Below are 19717 nucleotides of genomic sequence, written 5' to 3'. Positions count from 1 at the left end.
TTGAATTTCCCTCCTTCCAGTGCTCTCTACTTTAGTCCCGTCCTCATCTCTTGCTTTTTCCCTTTGCAGGAAACAAAGCTGTTTTCCCTCAGAACAAAGCTTACGTGGTTATTCTTTCTGGAATGATTCTCTAAGGGCTAAGAAGGAATTTCTTGATGAAGGTGGTCATCATTCCCATTGCCTGCTTGGGTCAGAGGTTCCCTGCTGGACACTTCACTACCATGAACTGCTCTGAATTCTAAGTTGGAACAATGGAGATAACTGAGCACCGTTAATATTTTATATCAGAAACCCTGCTTGGAACCCTATACAAAGTGAAAAGCTTCGTGGGTGAGATAGAGAGGTGTACCATTTGGGATCTTAAAATCTGTGGGTGTCAGATGGTCACTTTACTAAGAGTCAGCTGTAAAGCCAGTCTTAGTTTGTTTTGCTGAGACGGAGAGGTCAGGAATTATCAGAGCTACTCAGGGAGTTCTTTCATTTTCAGGTGGGATCAGTTGAGCTTACCGCATGGCTGATTCATCCCCTGGATGAGCAACTTCTAGGCAGCAAGCAGGTGCAAGCCCAGCCGCTCCTGCTGTGTCCCTGGATGGATTTGCAGTGGGCTGGTCTTCAAATGATAATGGGTAGTATTTTGTGAGCACTTACTGTGTGCCCGGAAATGTGAGCCCTTTACCCTTTATCTCCTTTAGCCCTCTCAGTATCCCAATGGGCTGTGGCCTTTTACTGTCTCAGTTCCCTGAGACCTCAGTACTGAAGTAACTTTCTCAAGGCCATGCAGTGGCAAAGCCAGGAATGGAATCTGGGTGTTTCTGACTCGCCTGACGTCCAAGAAATGCTCTGGTGAGCTCTGGGAGAGCAGAAGGCAGAAGTTGGGAGGGGAGGCTTCCCTGTGGTGTTAGGGCCCAGGAGCACTTCAGGCACGTAGAGCTGGGTGTGGTGGCCCTATGGCAGGGCTCAGAGTCAGGTAAATTCTTTCGCTCCAGGAATGGAGCAGAGGGGGTCATTGATTGCAAACTGGCAGAACGAGTAGAGCAGGAGCCTTATTCCTTTCTGGCTCCTTCCTTCCTTCATCAAAGGGAATCTTCTTATCTTTTCTTAGCCTTTTCCTCCCCTGACTGGAAATCAGTCTTGATACTACTCCCTTGGCCACTCTTTCCTTTCTGGCTCAGGGGAAAGAGGATGAGTTGAGGAGTGGAACAGGGAGCCAAATAATGTGGAAGGCAGAAGAAGGAAAAAGAACTGCAGTTCCAGTTAAGCAGGCATTTTCTCAGTTTATCGTTTCCTTTGACTAGTGACCACCAGCCAGTCAAAGTAGGCAAAGATGGCTCTATCTTTATTTTACATGTGGGGAGAAAAATACCTTCAGTACATGGTAAATGATTATCCAAGGCTTGTCAGTAGAAAAACCAGCCTGAGGGCTTTGAGCTCCTTTTACTGGACTAAGATGCATGTGCCTACCACATGAACATGTATGTTTAACATACCCTGGGACACTGGGTGCCAAAATAAAACTCCCACCTGCTGACAGGGAGTTTTATTTTCATCCTGAATGAGTTGTTTCTTTATTATGTACATCACTTGGAGGGTACTCACTGTGAATCCTGAGACATTTAACTGTGTACTGAGAGGCTTCTGCATGCCCCTTTTTCAGGTGCCCCCATTAAATGCCCTGGAGAGCAGTCGTTGCTCTGTGCAATAACAGAGTCACGGCAGGGTAGATTTCCAAGGGGAGAAAGTCCCTAGGCCCAGTCCTCTTCCCCACGACTGTGTGAGAAGGTGCTGGCTCTCACAGCTGGCCACTCTGACCTTATCTGACTCCTTGCCAGTAGAGCTTTATGGAGCTTTTGTTCTTTTTCTCTTGCGAGTAACCTAGCTGTTTGGGACCAGTGAGTGACATCAGTCCAAAATGGGCTGTTTTGTGTAACTTCTTGTTCCATGAGCACATCACCGGGTTTATTGAATGCTGCTGTGTGTTAAACCCTATGGAGGGGATCCCTGGGTGGCACAGCGGTTTAGCGCCTGCCTTTGGCCCAGGGGCGCGATCCTGGAGACCCGGGATTGAATCCCACGTTGGGCTCCCGGTGCATGGAGTCTGCTTCTCCCTCTGCCTATGTCTCTGCCTCTCTCTCTCTCTCTCTCTCTCTGTGTGACTATCATTAAAAAAAAAAAAAAAATTAAACCCTATGGAGGATACAGGGTGGACAAAAGTGATTAGGCAACATGCATGACATTCATTCATTCAGTAACTAAATATTGAGCTTTTCTTATATTCCAGGTTGTGTTCTAAATGCTGGGGGTGGAAAGATAAAGTAGACACAGTTCTGCCCTCATGGATCTAGCAAAGGCGCTGTCATTGCCTTGGGTAAATTATTAGCATTGTCATTAACATGAAGGCCATTAATAATGTAACAGTGATATGATTAATAGGATCATGAGTAGTTTATTATCTTGATGAGGTTGTGGAAAATGATGGCTTATATTATACTCATGGTCTGTCTACTTTTCTCTAACTACTCTTTAATAAACCAGCAGACTCTTGGGAATCAGGAAGTCATGTTTTCTCTTGTGGCTGGAGGTTATTAGGTGTAGAGATTCATCACTCCTTGGTGGAGTAGAACATTTGCCTGTTTGGATTAGGAGCTTTGGCTGTGGGGTTCTATATTCTAAGATTAGCGGCCCTGAGCATCTTTCAAGGGGGTTCAGTCTGGGACACAGAGGAATTACGGATGGATGAAGTTTGACCAATGCATTTTTTAGTATAATCTCCATTTTATATATTTTTTCTGGAGAACAGCTTTTCTTCAGTCCTTAAGGATTTAGCTCCTTACATGGGCTTTTGTGGACAATGTGGGATAAGCACCCACAGGTCTAAATCGGGGTGGTGTGGGGTGTTTGGTTCTCTAATGCTTCATGAGAATGATTCCTGACTACCTTACTGTATGTTTTACATACAGCTTGGGAAACACATGGGTGTCGAAGACACTTGCCTTGGAAATGTCCCTGACGGCAATGGCCTGTGCAATGTTCCAAATAACAAACGTAATGTTCTCGCCCTTGGGCACACAGCAGGTACAGTTGGTGCAGCAAATAGGTTGCATGTGGCCGTGGCCCTTTTTGGCATGACCATTATTCCTTCTTGGTTGTCTTGGAAACAAAGACCTGATGGAGCCATTTCTTTTTTTTTTAAGATTGTTATTTATTCATGAGAGACGTAGCGAGAGAGGCAGAGACATAGGCAGAGGGAGAAGCAGGCTCCAGGAAGCTTGATGCAGGACTCGATGCCGGGATTTGGGATCACACCCCGAGCCAAAGACAGATGCTCAACTGCTGAGCCACCCGGGCTTTCCAAGCCATGTTTTTTTATTTTTTAAACTTTTTAAAAAAAGATTTTATTTATTTATTTATGAGAGACACCGAGAGAGAGAAAGAGAAGCAGAGACACAGGCAGACAGAGAAGCAGGCCCCATGCAGGGAGCTCGATGTGGGACTCGATCCCGAGTCTCCAAGATCATGCCCTGGGCCAAAGGCAGGTGCTAAACTGCTGAGCCACCCAGGCTGCCCCCGAGCCATGTTTTTTTAAAAAAATATTTTATTTACTTATTTTGAGAGACAGAATGTGAACTCACATAGGTGGGGGACAGGGGGAAGCAGAGGGAGAGAGACTCAAGTAGATTCCATGCCTAGCGCAGAGCCTGATGGGCTCAATCTCACAACATCATGACTTGAGCTGAAATCAAATCAGACACTCAACTGAGCCTCCCAGGTGTCCCCCCTCCTTTTTTTAAATAACAACTTCATTGAGATGTAATTTATATACCATATATTTCACCCCATTAGAGTGGGCAATTCAGTGTTTTTAGTATATCCATAAAGTTGTGGAACCCTTAGACTATTCCAGAACATTTTTATCAACCCAAATAAAAGCCTCATATCTATTAGTAGTCACTCCCTAGTCTCTCTTTCCCCCAGATGTTGGTAACTCCTAACAGGCTTTCTTTTTTTTTTTTTTTAAGATTTTATTCATTCATGAGAGACACAGAGAGAGAGAGAGAGAGAGAGAGAGGCAGAGACACAGGCAGAGGGAGAAGCAGGCCCTACACAGGGAGCCCAACGTGGGACTCTATCCTGGGTCCCCAGGATCAGGCCCTGGGCTGAAGGCAGCACTAAACCGCTGAGCCACCTGGGCTGCCCCCTAACAGGCTTTCTATTACTGTAAATCTATCTATCTGCCTGTTGTGGATATTTCATATAAATGAGATCATAGAATATGCAGTATTTTGTGTCTGGTTTCTTTCACTTAGCATGATACTTTCAAGGTGTGTCCACGTTGTGGCATGTAACGTACTGCATTTCTTTTTATGGTTGAACAATACTCCTGTGTATGGAAACACCACATTTTGTTTATCCTTTCATCAGTTGATGGACATGTGAGTTGTTTCCACCTTTTGGCTATTACGGATCTTGCTGCCATGAACATTTGCGTTCAAGTTTTGGGTGGATATATGATATGTTTTTCGTTCTCTAGGATACATACCAAGGAGTGAAATTACTGAGATATGTGGTAACTCCATGTTTAACTTATTGAGAAGCTGCCGTACTGTTTTCCAGAGTGGCTGTGTCCTTTTACACACTCAGCAATGCATGAGCATTGCAGTTTCTTCATATTCTCACTAACACTTATCATTTTTTAAAAATTTTTAAATTATTATTTTTAAAGATTTTATTTTATTTGTTTCAGAGAAAGAGAGCATGAGCAGAGGGTAAGGGCAAAGGGAGAGTGAGAAGCAGACTGCTCACTGAGTAGAGACCCTGATGTGGGGTTTAGTCCCAGGACCTGGGATCATGACATGAGCTGAAGGCAGATGCTTAACTGACCGAGTCACCCAGACATCCCTATTTATTTTTTTAAAGTTTATTTATTTAAATAATCTCTCCTTCCAGCGTGAGGCTCGAACACACAACCCTGAGATCGAGTCGCACACTTAACTGAGCCAGGCAAGCACCCCAAATAGCTATGCGAAATTTATTTATTTATTTATTTATTTATTTATTTATTTATTTATTTATCTATCTATCTATCTATCTATCTATCTATCTATCTATCTATCTATCTATCTAATGAGAGATACAGAGAGAGAGGCAGAGATACAGGCAGAAGGAGAAGTAGGCTCCCTGCAGGGAGGCCCATGTGGGACTCGATCCCAGGACCCTGGGATCATGACCTGAACCAAAGGCAGACGCTCAACCACTGAGCCACCCAGGCACCCCTATTTTTAAGATTTTATTTATTTGAGAGAGAGATAGAGAATGCACAAGTGGGAGGGGCAGAGGGAGAGGGAGAGAGAGAATCTTATGTATACTCTATACTGAGCATGGAGCCTGACTTGGGTCTTGATCCCAGGATCCTGAGATCATAACCTGAGCTGAAACCTGGCTTAGCTGACTGAGCCATCCAGGCACCCCCTCATTGTGGTTTTAATTCACATTTCCTTAATAACTGTGGTGATATTTTTTCATGTGCTTATTGGCCATTTGTAAATTTTTGGAAAAATGTCTATTCAAATTTTTGGCTTAATATTTAACAAGTTTTTTTTTTCCTTGTTGAGTTAGGAGTTATTTTTTTTTTTTTTAAAGATTTTATTTATTTATTCATGAGAGACACAGAGAGAAAGAGGCAGGCTCCACGCAGGGAGCCTGATGTGGGACTTGGTCCCAGGACTTCAGGATCATGCTTCTGGGCCGAAGGCAGGCACTAAACCACTGAGCCACCCAGGGACCCCCAAAAGAGTTCTTTATGTATTCTGGACTACTTAGACCCTTATCAGATAAATGATTCACAAATACTTTCTTCCATTCTTTGGGCTTTGTTTTCGCTGTCTTGTTGGTATCCTTTGCAGAATATAAGTTTTTAATTTTGATGAAGTCCATTTTGTTTAATTCTTATGTTGTATTGCTTTTGGTATCATATCCAAGAAGCCATTGCCTACCTAATCCAAGGTCACATAGATTTGCTCCTATGTTGTCTTTTTTCTTTTTTTTTTTTTTTTAAGTTTAATTTATTTGAGAGAGAAAAAGAGAGAGGGAGCACGAGAGGAGGGAGGGGCAGAGAGAGAAGGAGAAGCAGACTCCCTGGCGAGTGGGGAGCTAGATTTGGGACTCAATTCCAGGACCCTGAGGTCATGACCTGAGCCGAAGGCAGATGCTTAACTGACAAAGCCACCGAGGCACACCACTCCTATGTCATCTTCCAAGAGTTTTATAGTTGTAGCTCTTTTGTGAGCACTAAATTGTGCCGCCTGAAGCTTTGGAAGTTCCTCTTAGCTGTTTGCTGGGGGAAAGGCTGGGTGGGAGCCTATCATCCTGGGGCTTCTTTTCTTTGCCACGTTGACAGTTTAGTCTAGGATCTTGACCTTGGGAAGCATTTATTGTTCTTGCAAGTTCTCTATTATGCAGTTTATATTTCTTTTCTTTTTTCTTTTTCTTTTTTTTTTTTTTTTGAAGGTAACAAATGAAGAGGACTTTATTAGGAAATTGGACTGTAAACCTGATCAGCATTTGAAGGTGGTTTCCATTTTTGGAAATACTGGTGATGGAAAGTCTCATACTCTAAACCACACTTTCTTTTATGGCCGTGAAGTCTTTAAAACTTCCCCTGCCCAGGAGTCCTGCACCGTGGGGGTGTGGGCAGCATATGACCCAGTCCACAAAGTAGCAGTGATAGACACAGAGGGGCTCTTGGGGGCTACAGTGAATCTCAGCCAGAGAACTCGACTGCTGCTGAAGGTCCTGGCCATCTCAGATCTTGTCATCTATCGAACTCATGCAGACCGGCTGCATAATGACCTCTTCAAGTTCCTTGGGGACGCCTCAGAAGCTTATCTGAAGCACTTCACCAAGGAGCTCAAGGCTACCACTGCCCGCTGTGGCCTGGATGTCCCCTTGTCCACCCTGGGCCCTGCTGTTATCATTTTCCATGAGACTGTTCACACTCAGCTGCTGGGCTCTGGTGAGTAGACAGAGGGCTGTGTCCCAGGTTGACCTTTGTGGGTGTGAGGAGGCAGCCGTTGGGCTGTAGCACTAACTTGGTGGAGGTGGATTGCCCAGCAGAATTTCTGCCTGGGCAGGATGGGAGGGAGTGTTTGAAGAAAGGTGGAGTGAGCAACTATGTCAAAATCTGCTTCTGGTCAGGATGAGGATTGGGGATTACTGATTACCTTAGGCAATAGAGAGATCCTTGGTAATCTGGTAAGACCTGTTTTCCAGGGGTGGTGGGCATGAAAGCCTGCTCAGAGTAGGTTCAAGAGAGAATAGGAGAAGAATTAAGGTTGTGTAATATTCCACTCTTTCCAAAAGTTCTATTATAAAGGGAAACAGACAAATGAGATGATAGCTGGAGGTTAATGTGGGATTTCAAGGGATTTTCCCATCTTTAAATTGAAGTTGTGAGGTATTGCAGATATTTTTTCCTCGTGGAATGCTTCACGAGGTAGGGAACGATGCAGATGGAAAGAGCAGAGCAGTTGGAGTGAGCCTCACAGGGGTGGTTGGCCTTAGAAACATAGCCAGTCCCTCCATAAACACAGGAGAGAAACACTATATGGACGCAGTTGCAGGTGATTGGTGGATACAGTATGTGTGTGAGAGCTGTCCTATTGTTTCTCTTACCTTAGAGAAGTAGGAAGCAAAATCATGACCTGAGGGAGGATGAGGCAGCAGGTACAACAAGTAATTGGACACAGGTGGGGACAGTAGGGTCAGCTCCTAACACAGTTGGACCATTTACCTGTTTTTTTTTTTTTTTTTAAATTTTTATTTATTTATGATAGTCACAGAGAGAGAGAGAGAGGCGCAGAGACACAGGCAGAGGGAGAAGCAGGCTCCATGCACCGGGAGCCCGACGTGGGATTCGATCCCGGGTCTCCAGGATCGAGCCCTGGGCCAAAGGCAGGCGCCAAACCGCTGCGCCACCCAGGGATCCCCCATTTACCTGTTCATTCAGGCAACAGAGATTGTTTTCTTCCTTTCTTTTATTTTTTTAGAGAGTAGGGGAGGGGCAGAGGGAGAGAGAGAATCTGAAGCAGACTGCATGCCCAGCGCAAACACAGGACGCAATCTCACAACCCTGAGATCCTGACTTGAGCCAAAATGCAGAGTTGGACACTTAACCGACTGAGCCCCCAGGCGCCCCGTCAGTTAGAAGAGTTCAAGTGCACAATGCCACATGCTGAGCACTGGGGCACTGAGGCAATTCTCATCCACGAGTAGCCCACAGCCCAGTTGGGGAGACCACGTGTGCTCTTTTCTGTAGCGATGTAGGTCCTGGAGGTGTGGGAGTACAGCACAGGGGCTCTTCACACCTCCTAGGGGATCTGGGAAAGAGGTGGTATTTGAGCCTTGACATGTGGGTTGGTAGGGCAGGGGAGGAAATCTGCTCCGGAAAGCACAAACCCCTGGTGGCTTGAAGGAGTGTGGATTGTGTCCAGGAAACTGCAGGTTGTTCTACAAGAGTCTCCCAAGTTCCCTTTCAGCCCCTCAGTGTGTGTGCCACACAGCATCCTGGTGATCTTTCCACAAGCTTTATTTATAATTTAGATCATGTTATTCTTCTGCTTACAAGGCGCCAGTGGCTTTCACTACAAACTCATCATGATGTCCTTACTCTGAGTCCTGTCTGTGTCTCTGAACTCCTTCTCTGGTTTTCTCTCCTGCCGCCTACCATGTGCCCCCACCATGCACGTGTGTGTGCACACATGATGTGTGTGTACACTCCCTCTGGTAGCCACAGCGGCCTTTTCTGTGTTGGCACCTTTGCATATGCTACTCTGCCTGGAACACCGTTTACTCAATAAGCCATGCTTCAGATTCGACTCAGCTCCCACCCCCTGGGAGCCTTGGCCGACTGTCCCCTGTAGAGTGGTCCTTCCTGCACCCAACTTTACACTCTTACTGCATCACTCTGTTCATTTGCATCAGGGCCCTGATCACTATCTGAAATCATCCCATATGTTTGCTTGCTTGTTTTTGTTTGTCTCCCATTACAACAAGAAACTCCAGGAAGGCAGGAACCTTGTCTGTCTTAATCCACCACTATCTGAAGAGCCTAGATGAGTGAGTGCTTGACACTCAGAGGTTTGTTGGATGAATAAATAAAGAGGCTCTCACTGTGTCTGAAGCACAGACTGTGTGAGAGGGAATGGCGGAGATACTTGGGGGTCAGATCGTGGATTGCCTTGACTCAGTTGTTAGATATGATAGGAGCCCCTGAAGGAATTTAAGCAGGGAGTTATACAGATCTATATTTTCCAAAGATCACACAACAGCCTTTTGCAGGATGAACTGTAGAGGCATGCCTGGAGGCAGGGAGGCAGGGAGACCAGCCAGGACATTACCATGGTGCTAGAGGAGAAATGATAGGTGTTGAGCCAGGGCAGTGGCACAGGAGGGAAAGTGGAGAGACGGGGGCCATATTAAAGCATTAGGATCAGAAGGACCTGGGTCTAGCAGGAAGATGAGAAATCTAAATGTTCTAGCTAAGGGTCCTTAGCAAGTGATTCTGAGGTTAGGAGAGAAGGCTGGAAATGCCGATTTTGGGGTGCCTCCCATGATCTGAATTTTTATGCTGCTTTTGATTTTTACAGCTTTGGTAAGAGGTGGGTTTAATTTCTTGTTTAGGATTTTTTTTTTTAAAGATTTTATTTATTTATTTGAAAGAGGGAGAAGCAAGTTCCCCGCTGAGCATGGAACCCAGTGTAGGGTTTGATCCTAAGACCCTGGACCATGACTTGGGCTGAAGACAGATGCTTAACTGACTGAGCTATGCAGGCGCCCCTCTTGTTCAGGATTTTGAAATAACCAGCCCTTCACAAATAACTTTTTTTTTTTTTTTTTGCTTTGTACCATGTTTTGCTTTGTACCATGTATTGTTTTAAAAAAAAGCAGTGCGGGGGGATTCCTGGGTGGCTCAGCGGTTTGGTGCCTGCCTTCGGCCCAGGGCCTGATCCTGGAGTCCTGGGATCGAGTCCCACATCAGGCTCCCTGCATGGAGCCTGCTTCTCCCTCTCCCTGTGCCTCTGGCTCTCTCTTTCTGTCTGTCTGTCATGAATAATAAATAAAATCTTAAAAAAAAAAAAGCAGTGCAAAAAAAAATTAAAATAAAAAATAAAAAAATTTAAAAAAGCAGTGCTAACTTTACTGCATCCTTGTTATTTGGCTCAGTTGGTAGCAGCCCATTTTACAGATGAAGAAGCTAAACTCAGAGAACTTGAGTTATATAACAAGAGGTTTCCAGCTAGTAAGTTGCAAAATTGGGGTTCAAAATAGGGTTTCCTAACTCATAAATCGAGAGCTCTTTCTGGAATACTGTTGCTCCTTCTTGAAACCTGGAGATGGAACCAAGGCAGCCGGACTTTATGCAGGATAGAGAGGTACCAGGATTGTGGGCAAATTGATAATTTGAGTTTTTTGTCTCATAGACTTTGATTTTATTTAATTTTAATTTTTTTTTTTTTTTTTTTTTAGCTGAGAGTGAGCAGTGGGGAGAGGCAGAGGGAGAGGAAGAGAGACCATCTTAAGCAGGTCCACACCCATCAGGGGGCTCCATGTGGGGCTTGATCTCACCACCCCGAGATCATGAGCTGAGCTGAAATCAAGAATTGAACGCTCAAAACAACTGAGCCATCTGGGTGTCCCACTTTCTGACTTTCTTTTTTATTTTATTTTATTTGTATTATTTCTACAGAATTTATTCATGAAAGACAGAGAGAGGCAGAGACATAGGTAGAGGGAGAAGCAGCCTCCCTGTGGGGAGCCCGATGTGGGGCTTCATCCTAGGACCCCAGGATCATAACCTGAAACAAAGGCAGATGCTCACCACGGAGGCACCCAGATGCCCCCCACTTTCTGATTTTATTTGATCCTCTTCTTTTTTTGGACAGAGGATTCTAGGTGGGAGTTAGTAGGCAAAGAATTCTGTGTTTTTCAGATGAGTAGAACCAAGCTCCTATAATCATTTTGGAGCAGTGATTTTATGTCCAGGGACAAGGTGTGAGGTGATGTTGGGAGGGAGTGAGGGTGACCAAGCCAGCACCTTGAAAAGTCCACTGCCACAGGAAAAGTTCAGGAGGAGATAGATTTAGGGATGAATTACAGAGTTTGGCTACTTTTTGATGACTGTATCTTTAAATTTGAGTAAGGCCATACCTCCAGTATTAATTGGAGTGATTTTGTTGTTGTTAAAATATTAAAGGAAATTAAAAAGTCCTTGTAACATATATCTCCAAAATATTTATTGAATTCATTTGTACTACCACTCTACAAATTTCTGGATAAATATTGGTGAAACTACTCTCAGATACTCTGGCAGTTTGTCTATAGCTTGACCAGCATAAGATCAGCGTGTTTAAAATTTTTGTGTATTTTAAATGTTCATTAGCAGGTGACTGGTTAAATACATCCATAGGATGGAGGACTATGTAGCTATGAAAGAGAATAAGGAAATTTTCTAGAGTTTATCATGAAGAGAACAGGTACTTACAGTACGTAATTAAGTGATACAAGCAAGTTGTGTATATGTGTTGATAACATATGTAGGAAAAAGAAGTAGGAGGGGCAGAAGAAATATATTTCTTTTATGCTTTGACATGTTTGAATTTCTTTTTTACAATGAGCAGATTTAAAAATGGCTTTCCCTTGAAGTATAATGTACATATAGAAAAGTGTACATCATATCAAAAGTGTATTATTGTGATAAATTTCATAGTCTGGATGTACCCTTGAAATCAGTACCAGAAAATGACCTGCCAATACTCACTTCATGGGGAAGCCCTGCTCACGCTCCGTTCTAGGCAAGGGTGACCTGAGTTTTAACAGCATAGATTAGTTCTGCCTGTTTATGCCTATTTATATAGAGACTCAGGCTACATATTTTTAAAATGCAAGGCAGATTTTTTTTTTTAAAGAAAGACCATCGTTCACATACCTGTTTCCTTGTCCAGATCACCCCTCAGAGGTGCCAGAAAAGCTCATCCAGGACCGGTTCCGGAAGCTGGGCCGCTTCCCTGAAGCCTTCAGTTCCATCCACTACAAGGGAACGAGGACTTACAACCCTCCCACTGACTTCTCTGGGCTTCGACGTGCTTTGGAGCAGCAGCTAGAGAACAACACCACCCGTTCTCCCCGGCACCCAGGGGTCATCTTCAAAGCCCTGAAGGTCAGTTGGCTCCTGTCCCAAGTGCTTCTCATTGGGGTACTTGTGGGTAGTGAGAACACTCAGCTCCCCTTTTGTTGGTGCCAGGGATTGGAAGCTGGGGCTGGAAATAGAGGTTGTAGGGAAAGGAAGCACAAGAGTGGAGTTAGCACACCTGTTGAGTGAGCTCATCTTGCTAAGATCACGGGCACAGAGAAATCTTGGGTTATATAGTTAAAAAGTGACAGGTCTCCATGTCAGAGAAAAACCAGGCTTTTGGATAAATAGGAAGAAGCATTTGTCTCTATATGGTATGGCCCAGCCCTGGTGAATTGACCTTGTATTGAGCCTAAGTTATCTGAACAGGACTCACTGTTTTTTTGGGTTTTTTTTTTTTTTTTTTGTAAGCTGTATTAATTTATTCTAGAGGGCAATTTTTTGTGATCACCGTAAATCATAGAAATATCACAGGTAGAAATTTCCCAAGACAAAAAAACAACAAAGAGACACAATAATAATAATTGCTGTTTATTATATACCAACATTTAGAGGACTGTATATGGATTAGTTCACTTAATCCTTACCTTACCAGTGTGCCTGGCCAGCTCAGTTGGTAGAGCATGTGACTCCTGACCTTGGGGTTGTAGGTTCAAGCCTCATGTTGAGTGTAGAGATTACTTAAAAATAAAATCTTTTAAAAAATCCTTACACCACCTCAGTGTGTTAATTACTATTACCATCCTCATTTTGCAGATGAGGAAACTGAGGCACAGGGAGGTGAAGTATTCGGTGACATACAGTTACTAAGTGGCAGCAGGTATAAATCCTGGCTGGTTTACTCTAGAGCTCCTTATAACCAAGAAGAATCTGCCTTTCAACAAGTATAATAACATATTATTTCCTCTCTAGAGACTGTTATTCGTGAAAGGTTCTGAGGCTGGGGCTTGTTTTTTCTTTACTTAAGAGGGAGATTAACAAGTGTCCTGGAGAAGATAAAGGTAATACTGTTACTTGAGACTTTAACAGAATCTGAAATTTTGCAAATGAATTTAAACAGGAGTAATTTTTTTTTTTTAAGATTTAAAAAAATTTATTCATGAGAAACACACAGAAAGAGGCAGAGACACAGGCAGAGGGAGAAGCAAGCCCCTGGTAAGGAGCCCAATGTGGGACTTGATCCCTGGACCGGGATCACACCCTGAGCCAAAGGCAGATGCTCAACCTCTGAGCCACTCAGGTGTTCCTAAGCAGGAGTAATTTCTTCTTTGGAACTAGATGCTGTTCATTGTATCACCTACAGCCATGTCTTGTGCCCTAAAATTCACCTTGTAGACATCAGTGATGTGAGGCCTGTCTTTTGGGAAACATACCTAAGCATTCCATCGTTGTCCTTTAAAATCAGGCAAATTGTTTTTCTTGTGTATCTCAGCAGTAGTATCAACAAATTGTTTTGATGATACAGTAAAATCCTGTTATAAAGCACCCTGCTGATCCACAGAATTTGTTTCCCCATCCTGATGGTTGATGCTTGCTTCTTTGTAACAGAGACCCTGCCGCCTAGGGGGACTGCAAACCCTCCAGCTACAACAGATGCTGTATAACCTGTCTGAGGCCCTCAGGGGTTAGATTGTTGCCCTTCTTTATCAAGTGGCATCTTAGGCCTCTCAAGTATCTGGGTAGGTGGGATCACTGTGCTAGGTAATATCACTTCACTCCCACAGCAATATGGTTACTCTACTATTCCTACTAATAGCTGTGAACAGGCAAGAAATCACTAGAACAACGGCAGGGGTAGTGGTGGTGGGGTGCATAGACTGGGGTAATAGAAAAGTATGAGTTAAAAAATGATCACTGGTTGTTGGAAATTGCTTTTTTTTTTTTTGGAAATTGCCATTTTAGAATTGACTAGATTGTCTCAATGAAATCTTGCTGTCTTAGCACAATACATTGGTCAAAGCATTCCCTTGGCCCGGTAAAAGCTGGGAAAAGGGATCCAAAAAGGAATGTGAAAGTTGTTGATACCATTATGGGAATAAAAATTGTAAGTTTAGAACAGTTTGTTCAGTGATCCATTTATATTGTGTTTGTCTAAATTCATATCCTCTGATTTAATTAGGAATACATGTTAAGTATAGAAAATGTTGGATACTACAGTAGAATTACAGCACTGAAAACAAGGACCAACCACAGCCCTCCACCTAGGGATAGCCACTGTTAACATTTTATTATGTGCCCTTAGAGTATGTGTTCTGTGCATTAAAAAAAAAAACAAAACATGTGGCTTGTCATCACATTATAGATGTAAACTTGTAATCCTTTCTCTGTGAAACATCATAAACGTTTTACTGTATGATTTTTTTTTTCAGAGAGCGCGTGTGGGGGAGGGGCAGGAGAGGGAGAGAGAATCTTAAGCAGGCTCCATGCACAGCATAGAGCCTGATACAAGGCCCCATTTTATGACCCTGAGATCATGACCTGAGCCGAAATCAAGAGTCGGACACTTAACTGACTGAGTCACTCGGTGCCGCAACACTTTACTATATTGTATGGTTTTTATAAGTAGTTTTGGTAGCTACACAATATTTCATTGTCTAAACATACAAAAATTACAATTGTCAGATAAGCGATTATAAGTAAAATTTTACTATTATAAATAATACCACAACTAAATACCACAAATGCTCTTTCTGTATTTGGCATTATTTTTCTTGGTTATATTCTCTTGAAGTAGATTGTGTCAAAAGTGCGTGTGTGTATGTATATACGTACATATGTATATATGTACATACACACAGTGAACATGTATTTCTGTCATTTCACATAATTGGACATGGAATCCTATTTAGGTACTTTTGCTTATTTGATATCTTTGTTTCTATTTTGCCTATTTTTAGTATTTCAGGGATTTTACTTCAATATAATCTCTGATCTTTACTGTGTATGTATTTATTTTAGTATTCTTTATAATGAATTCATCAAAGGGATCCCTGGGAATACTGCTGCTTTTTTGCAGTTTGTGCACAACACTGTTAACCATGGCTGCAGGCTTAGGACGGAGGAGCAGGAAGGAAGCCTTTGGGGCAGTGCTGGGCATGTGGGACCTGGGGAGAGGCTGGGAAATGTTGGCAAGATTGGAACTAGGGTTATGAGGATGCCTTGAGGACTAGGGGATAGGGCCTAGCGCTGGGAGGGATGGGAGAGAGGGGTTTGGCATAAAATGAAGAGGGCTCTGGTGTACACAGGAACAGACTTTGTTTTTTTTTGTTTTTTTTTTTTTTTTTTTTTGGAACAGACTTTGGATGTGCTGATTTGCTCAGTCCGTTGAGTTTTTTTTTTTTTTTTTAGTCCGTTGAGTTTTTAAAAGGTTTGTAATGGGGTACAATGTAGACCATTAGTGAATCGGGTAAATTGTATATGAGAGCTCCTTGTATCATTCTTCCAACTTTTCTACAAGTCTGAAATTATATCAAAATGAAAAGTTACCCTTAAACAAAGTTTGTGATCTTTGCATCTTGGTTGCTTTAGGTCAGATGTTTGTGTCCTCCCAAAATTAATTTGTTGAAACCCTAATGCCCAGTGTGATGGTACCGGTGGGCCTTTGGGAGGTGATTGGGTCATGAGGATGGAGCCCTCATGAATGAGATTAATGGCCTTGGAAAGAAGCCCCAGAGAGCTCCCTAGTCCCTTCCAGCAAGCAAGGACACAGTGCGGAGGCACCATCTGTAAAGCAGAACCTGACCTTGCTGGCGTCCAGATCTTAGGCTTCCAGCCTCCAGATTTGTGAGAAATATATTTCTGTTGTTGAGAAGCTATCCAGTCTGTACTGTTTTGTTTTAGCAACCTCAGTGGACTAAAGACAATGGTTAAAAGCTTGGATTCTGGAGTCAGACAGACTTCTGTGGGAATCCCAGTTCTGCCATTTACAGCGAGTTGGTTTTGGCAACTTTGTTTGTTGGTTCATTCATACAACAAATAAAAGAGCACATCTATGTGCCCAGTATAGTTTGAGGTGCTGGAAATATGGTGGAGGACAAGGTAGACAATAACTTTGTCCTTATGATATTACTCCTTCGAACCTTTATCCTTCATCTGTAAAATAGGGATAATAAAAGAATTTTCCTAATGAAATTGAGTGAGGATCAAATAGAACAGCACACTTGAAGAAACTAAGTACCTGGTATCTAGTAAATGTTCAATAAGTGTTAAATAGAGTGGATAAAATTAAGGAAAAAAACTGAAAAATGATTGTATTTGAATAATTCATGAAACACATACTTCTAATTAGATTTGAGCTTAAAGTATACTTAGATGTACTGGCCAGTGTCCTTGAAGTGGCTCAGAGGTAGTCACAGTGGAAGATTACACTCAGGCATTGCAAACATCTTCAAAAGAGCCTGGATCCATACTGTGGTGTACAAAGGGCTGTGAATCTGATCTGTATAAATTTTAATGACAAGGCCAGTGGCTGGGTTCTACAGTTCCTCAGGTTTTTCTGTAAACTAACCCAGCTTAATGTTTAAATTAGGCTGTCAGGGGCACTGAGTGCTGTAAGCAGTAATTAGTGCTCAGAGATTTTACCCTGAGGGGACTTGGAGGTCGTACCCCAGGCCAGTTTGTTAGATGATTTTGAGAAAAAAAGTTACACTATGCTTATGAGGTGATAAGTTTTCTGTAAATACACTGAGCCTGGTCAGCTGGAGTTGTAATGACTCTTGGTCACTGGTGTCCACAGAGTTTTCACCTGGATCCTATGTTTTCTGTCTTTCGGGGTGGAGATGGGGTGTGGGACCTGCTGCTTCTGTGCATGGGAAGGAGTTAACTGTTCAAGCATGTGTCTTCGGCTCTCCCCAGGGAATTGTGGGGTTCTTGCAACTTACTGAAAGCCTTGAAAAATTGTTTTACCTTTTTTGGTTGTTTTGCCTTTAATCTCCTTTTAAATTGTAAGTTGTTAATTTTCCAATTATCATTCTAATAGAAAGGCACTTGTGATGTCTGCATTAGGCAGATTGATCCACTAGAGTTTTATTGCTGTTAAAGTACACTCATTGAAGTGTTCATAGTTCATAGCAGTGTATAATAGAATGGCTGTCTTTTCTTCATTTATTTATTTAATTTGGCTTTATTTTGACAAGGAAACTTGAATTCTTTTTGGAACAGAAGAGTGGGGATGGGCATAAACAGATAAATTATCAACGCCAAAATAATTTGTTTGGCTTCCTGCTTCTGCCAGTTTTTTCTTTATCTCTCTGGTATTCCTAGCCTTGTCCAATTTCTCACTAACTTACTGAGTAAAAACACTTTGAAGGCTAGGGATATGTTCTAATATGATAGAAGTAATTTTTTTCTATATGAATTTCATTTTATTTTCTTTTTTAAAAGATTTTATTTATTTGAGGGACAGTGAGAGACATTAGAGAGGCACAGAGAGAGGGCAGAAACAGACTCCCTGCTGAGGAGAGAGCCCAGTGCGATACTGGGCTTGATCCCAGGACCCTGATACCATGACCTAAGCTGAAGGCAGATGTGTAACTGAGCCACCCAGGCACCCCTTTCAATTTATTTTAGATAAAATATACAGGAATATTGTCAGGAAAAAGTTTATAGGCTTTGGGGAAATGGAGAGAGAAATCACCTAAGGGGCAATCAAAACTGTGATGAACAAATGAAGAAATCTCAACTCTCTAGTAATCAAAGAAAGGCAAATGAAAACAGCAACATTATGAGGGCAGACACTGACAAGTCTGGTAATAAAATGTCAAAAAGGATGTGAAACAATGTAAACTCTTACAGATTGCCAGTTGAAATTAAAATCAGTACAACTACTTCCAAGTGCCATTCAGAATTATCTAGTGTAGGTGAAGATATACCTAATATATATTCCAGCCGTGTCATTTCTAGGAATTTGCCTTAGAGAAACTCTTCCACCTGAATACAGGGAGACCTTTATGAGGATATGATAGCAGCTTTCTTTGTAATGGCTAAATAATGCGAATTAAGTATGTAAAAAATGGCTAAATACATGGTGGTGTTAAGTGATTCTTTGCTACTTATTTTAAAGAGAACATTGGGGTCATAGTGGATGTACAGGCAGCTATATACTTTGGTTTTCTCATGGAACATTGAAGCCTGGCATTTTTCTCACACCATTAAGTATTTTATGAAAATATGTCTTTAAAGTAGCTGTATGGTTTTCATTTATATGGATGGATATTTTTTTTTACATTTAGTTAATTTTGCACTTGTTTTAGTAGTGGTTTTCCTTTTTGCCTGGTTATATTTTCCATGTGTTTAAAGGAATGTCACATTCTGCCTATTTCTTTAGGGTAAATTACAAGTCCTATTACTGTTTTGGACTGATATTTATGGAATGCTTCCTGTATGTTGTGTACTATGCTCTGCATGTGTAATGAATTCACTTAATCCTCGTGCTGTCTCAATGGGGTAAAAATGCGGAGGCACAGAGAAGTCAATTAATTTGCCTAATATGATTTACCTAGTAAGTGGTGGAGAATTTGAACCAGCTAGTCTGGCTACCAAGTCTGTGCTTTTAACCCAGTGCTGTATATTCTCAATAGTTACTCCAAAGAAGGTCAGAGGAGGCAGCCGTCTTTCAAGGTTCCTGATAACGTATTGCCAGTTGGCTCTTGAAAGGATATTCCCATAAATTGTGTTTGAGTGTTTGGTTATTTTAATGTTTAAAAAGTTATTTTTTAAATTATAAAAGCGATATGTATTCACGATAAACAATTCAAATAGTATAGAAATGTGTAAGGTACAAGTTAAGGTCTCTCCCCACCCCCATCACAACCATCACAACCATTGTTTTTTTTTTTTTTTTTTTCTTAAGATTTATTTATTTATTCAGAGAGAGAGAGGCAGAGACACAGGCAGAGGGAGAAGCAGGCTCCATGCAGGAAGCCCGACGTGGGACTCGATCCTGGGTCTCCAGGATCACACCCTGGGCTGCAGGCGGCGCTAAAGCGCTGCCCACCGGGGCTGCCCACAACCATTTTTTTTTTTTCACAACCATTGTTAATACTTGTATATACTTCTAGAAATTTGTAGTCATACATAAGTGCCTATATAAGTATGTGTATATGATGTATGTATTTTTCACCTTGAATGGGATCATGTGATTCCTGCTATTCTATGGCTTGCTTTTTTTCACTTAATTATGCATCGTAGTTATCTTTCTATAGTAGTACATAAAACATACCGCATTCTTAATGCCCTTGGTATACTTTTAAAAAGTTCTTAGCTGTGTCTTGTTTATGAGGTTCCACCTGATTGATGTAGCACTCTTGGATTTGAAGGGAGCCCAAGTGCTACTTTTCATGTTCATTATTGAATAGGAAATGTGATGAATGAGAAGGATGGAAGAGTTTGCAGAATGTATGTGAGAGGGAAGTCTGCTGTTCTCTTCTCTAGTGGCCCGTTCAGTTGTTTCCTGATGCATCATGCTGACCTGATCGTTCTTCCTGCCAATCAGCCACGGTGTGGTCCAGGCCCCAATCCCTCTTTTCTAGCAGG

At 42.3% G+C, this 19717-nt stretch overlaps 1 protein-coding gene across 1 annotated transcript in view; it reads left to right on the top strand.

Moving 5' to 3' along the window:
- Nucleotides 1-19717, top strand: part of ZFYVE1 (zinc finger FYVE-type containing 1) — a 54671-nt gene that overhangs the window by 19608 nt on the left and 15346 nt on the right. Inside the window, exons 3-4 of the mRNA XM_038545172.1 lie at nucleotides 6505-7009; nucleotides 11997-12211. Coding sequence (XP_038401100.1) covers nucleotides 6505-7009; nucleotides 11997-12211 — 720 coding nt within the window. The remainder of the gene's footprint in view (nucleotides 1-6504; nucleotides 7010-11996; nucleotides 12212-19717) is intronic.

The sequence above is a fragment of the Canis lupus genome, chromosome 8 (genome assembly GCF_011100685.1).
Source record: "Canis lupus familiaris isolate Mischka breed German Shepherd chromosome 8, alternate assembly UU_Cfam_GSD_1.0, whole genome shotgun sequence".
In the NCBI taxonomy this organism is placed as follows: domain Eukaryota; kingdom Metazoa; phylum Chordata; class Mammalia; order Carnivora; family Canidae; genus Canis; species Canis lupus.
Note: the sequence above shows the minus strand (reverse complement) of the source record. Positions and strands in the feature narration are given on the sequence as shown.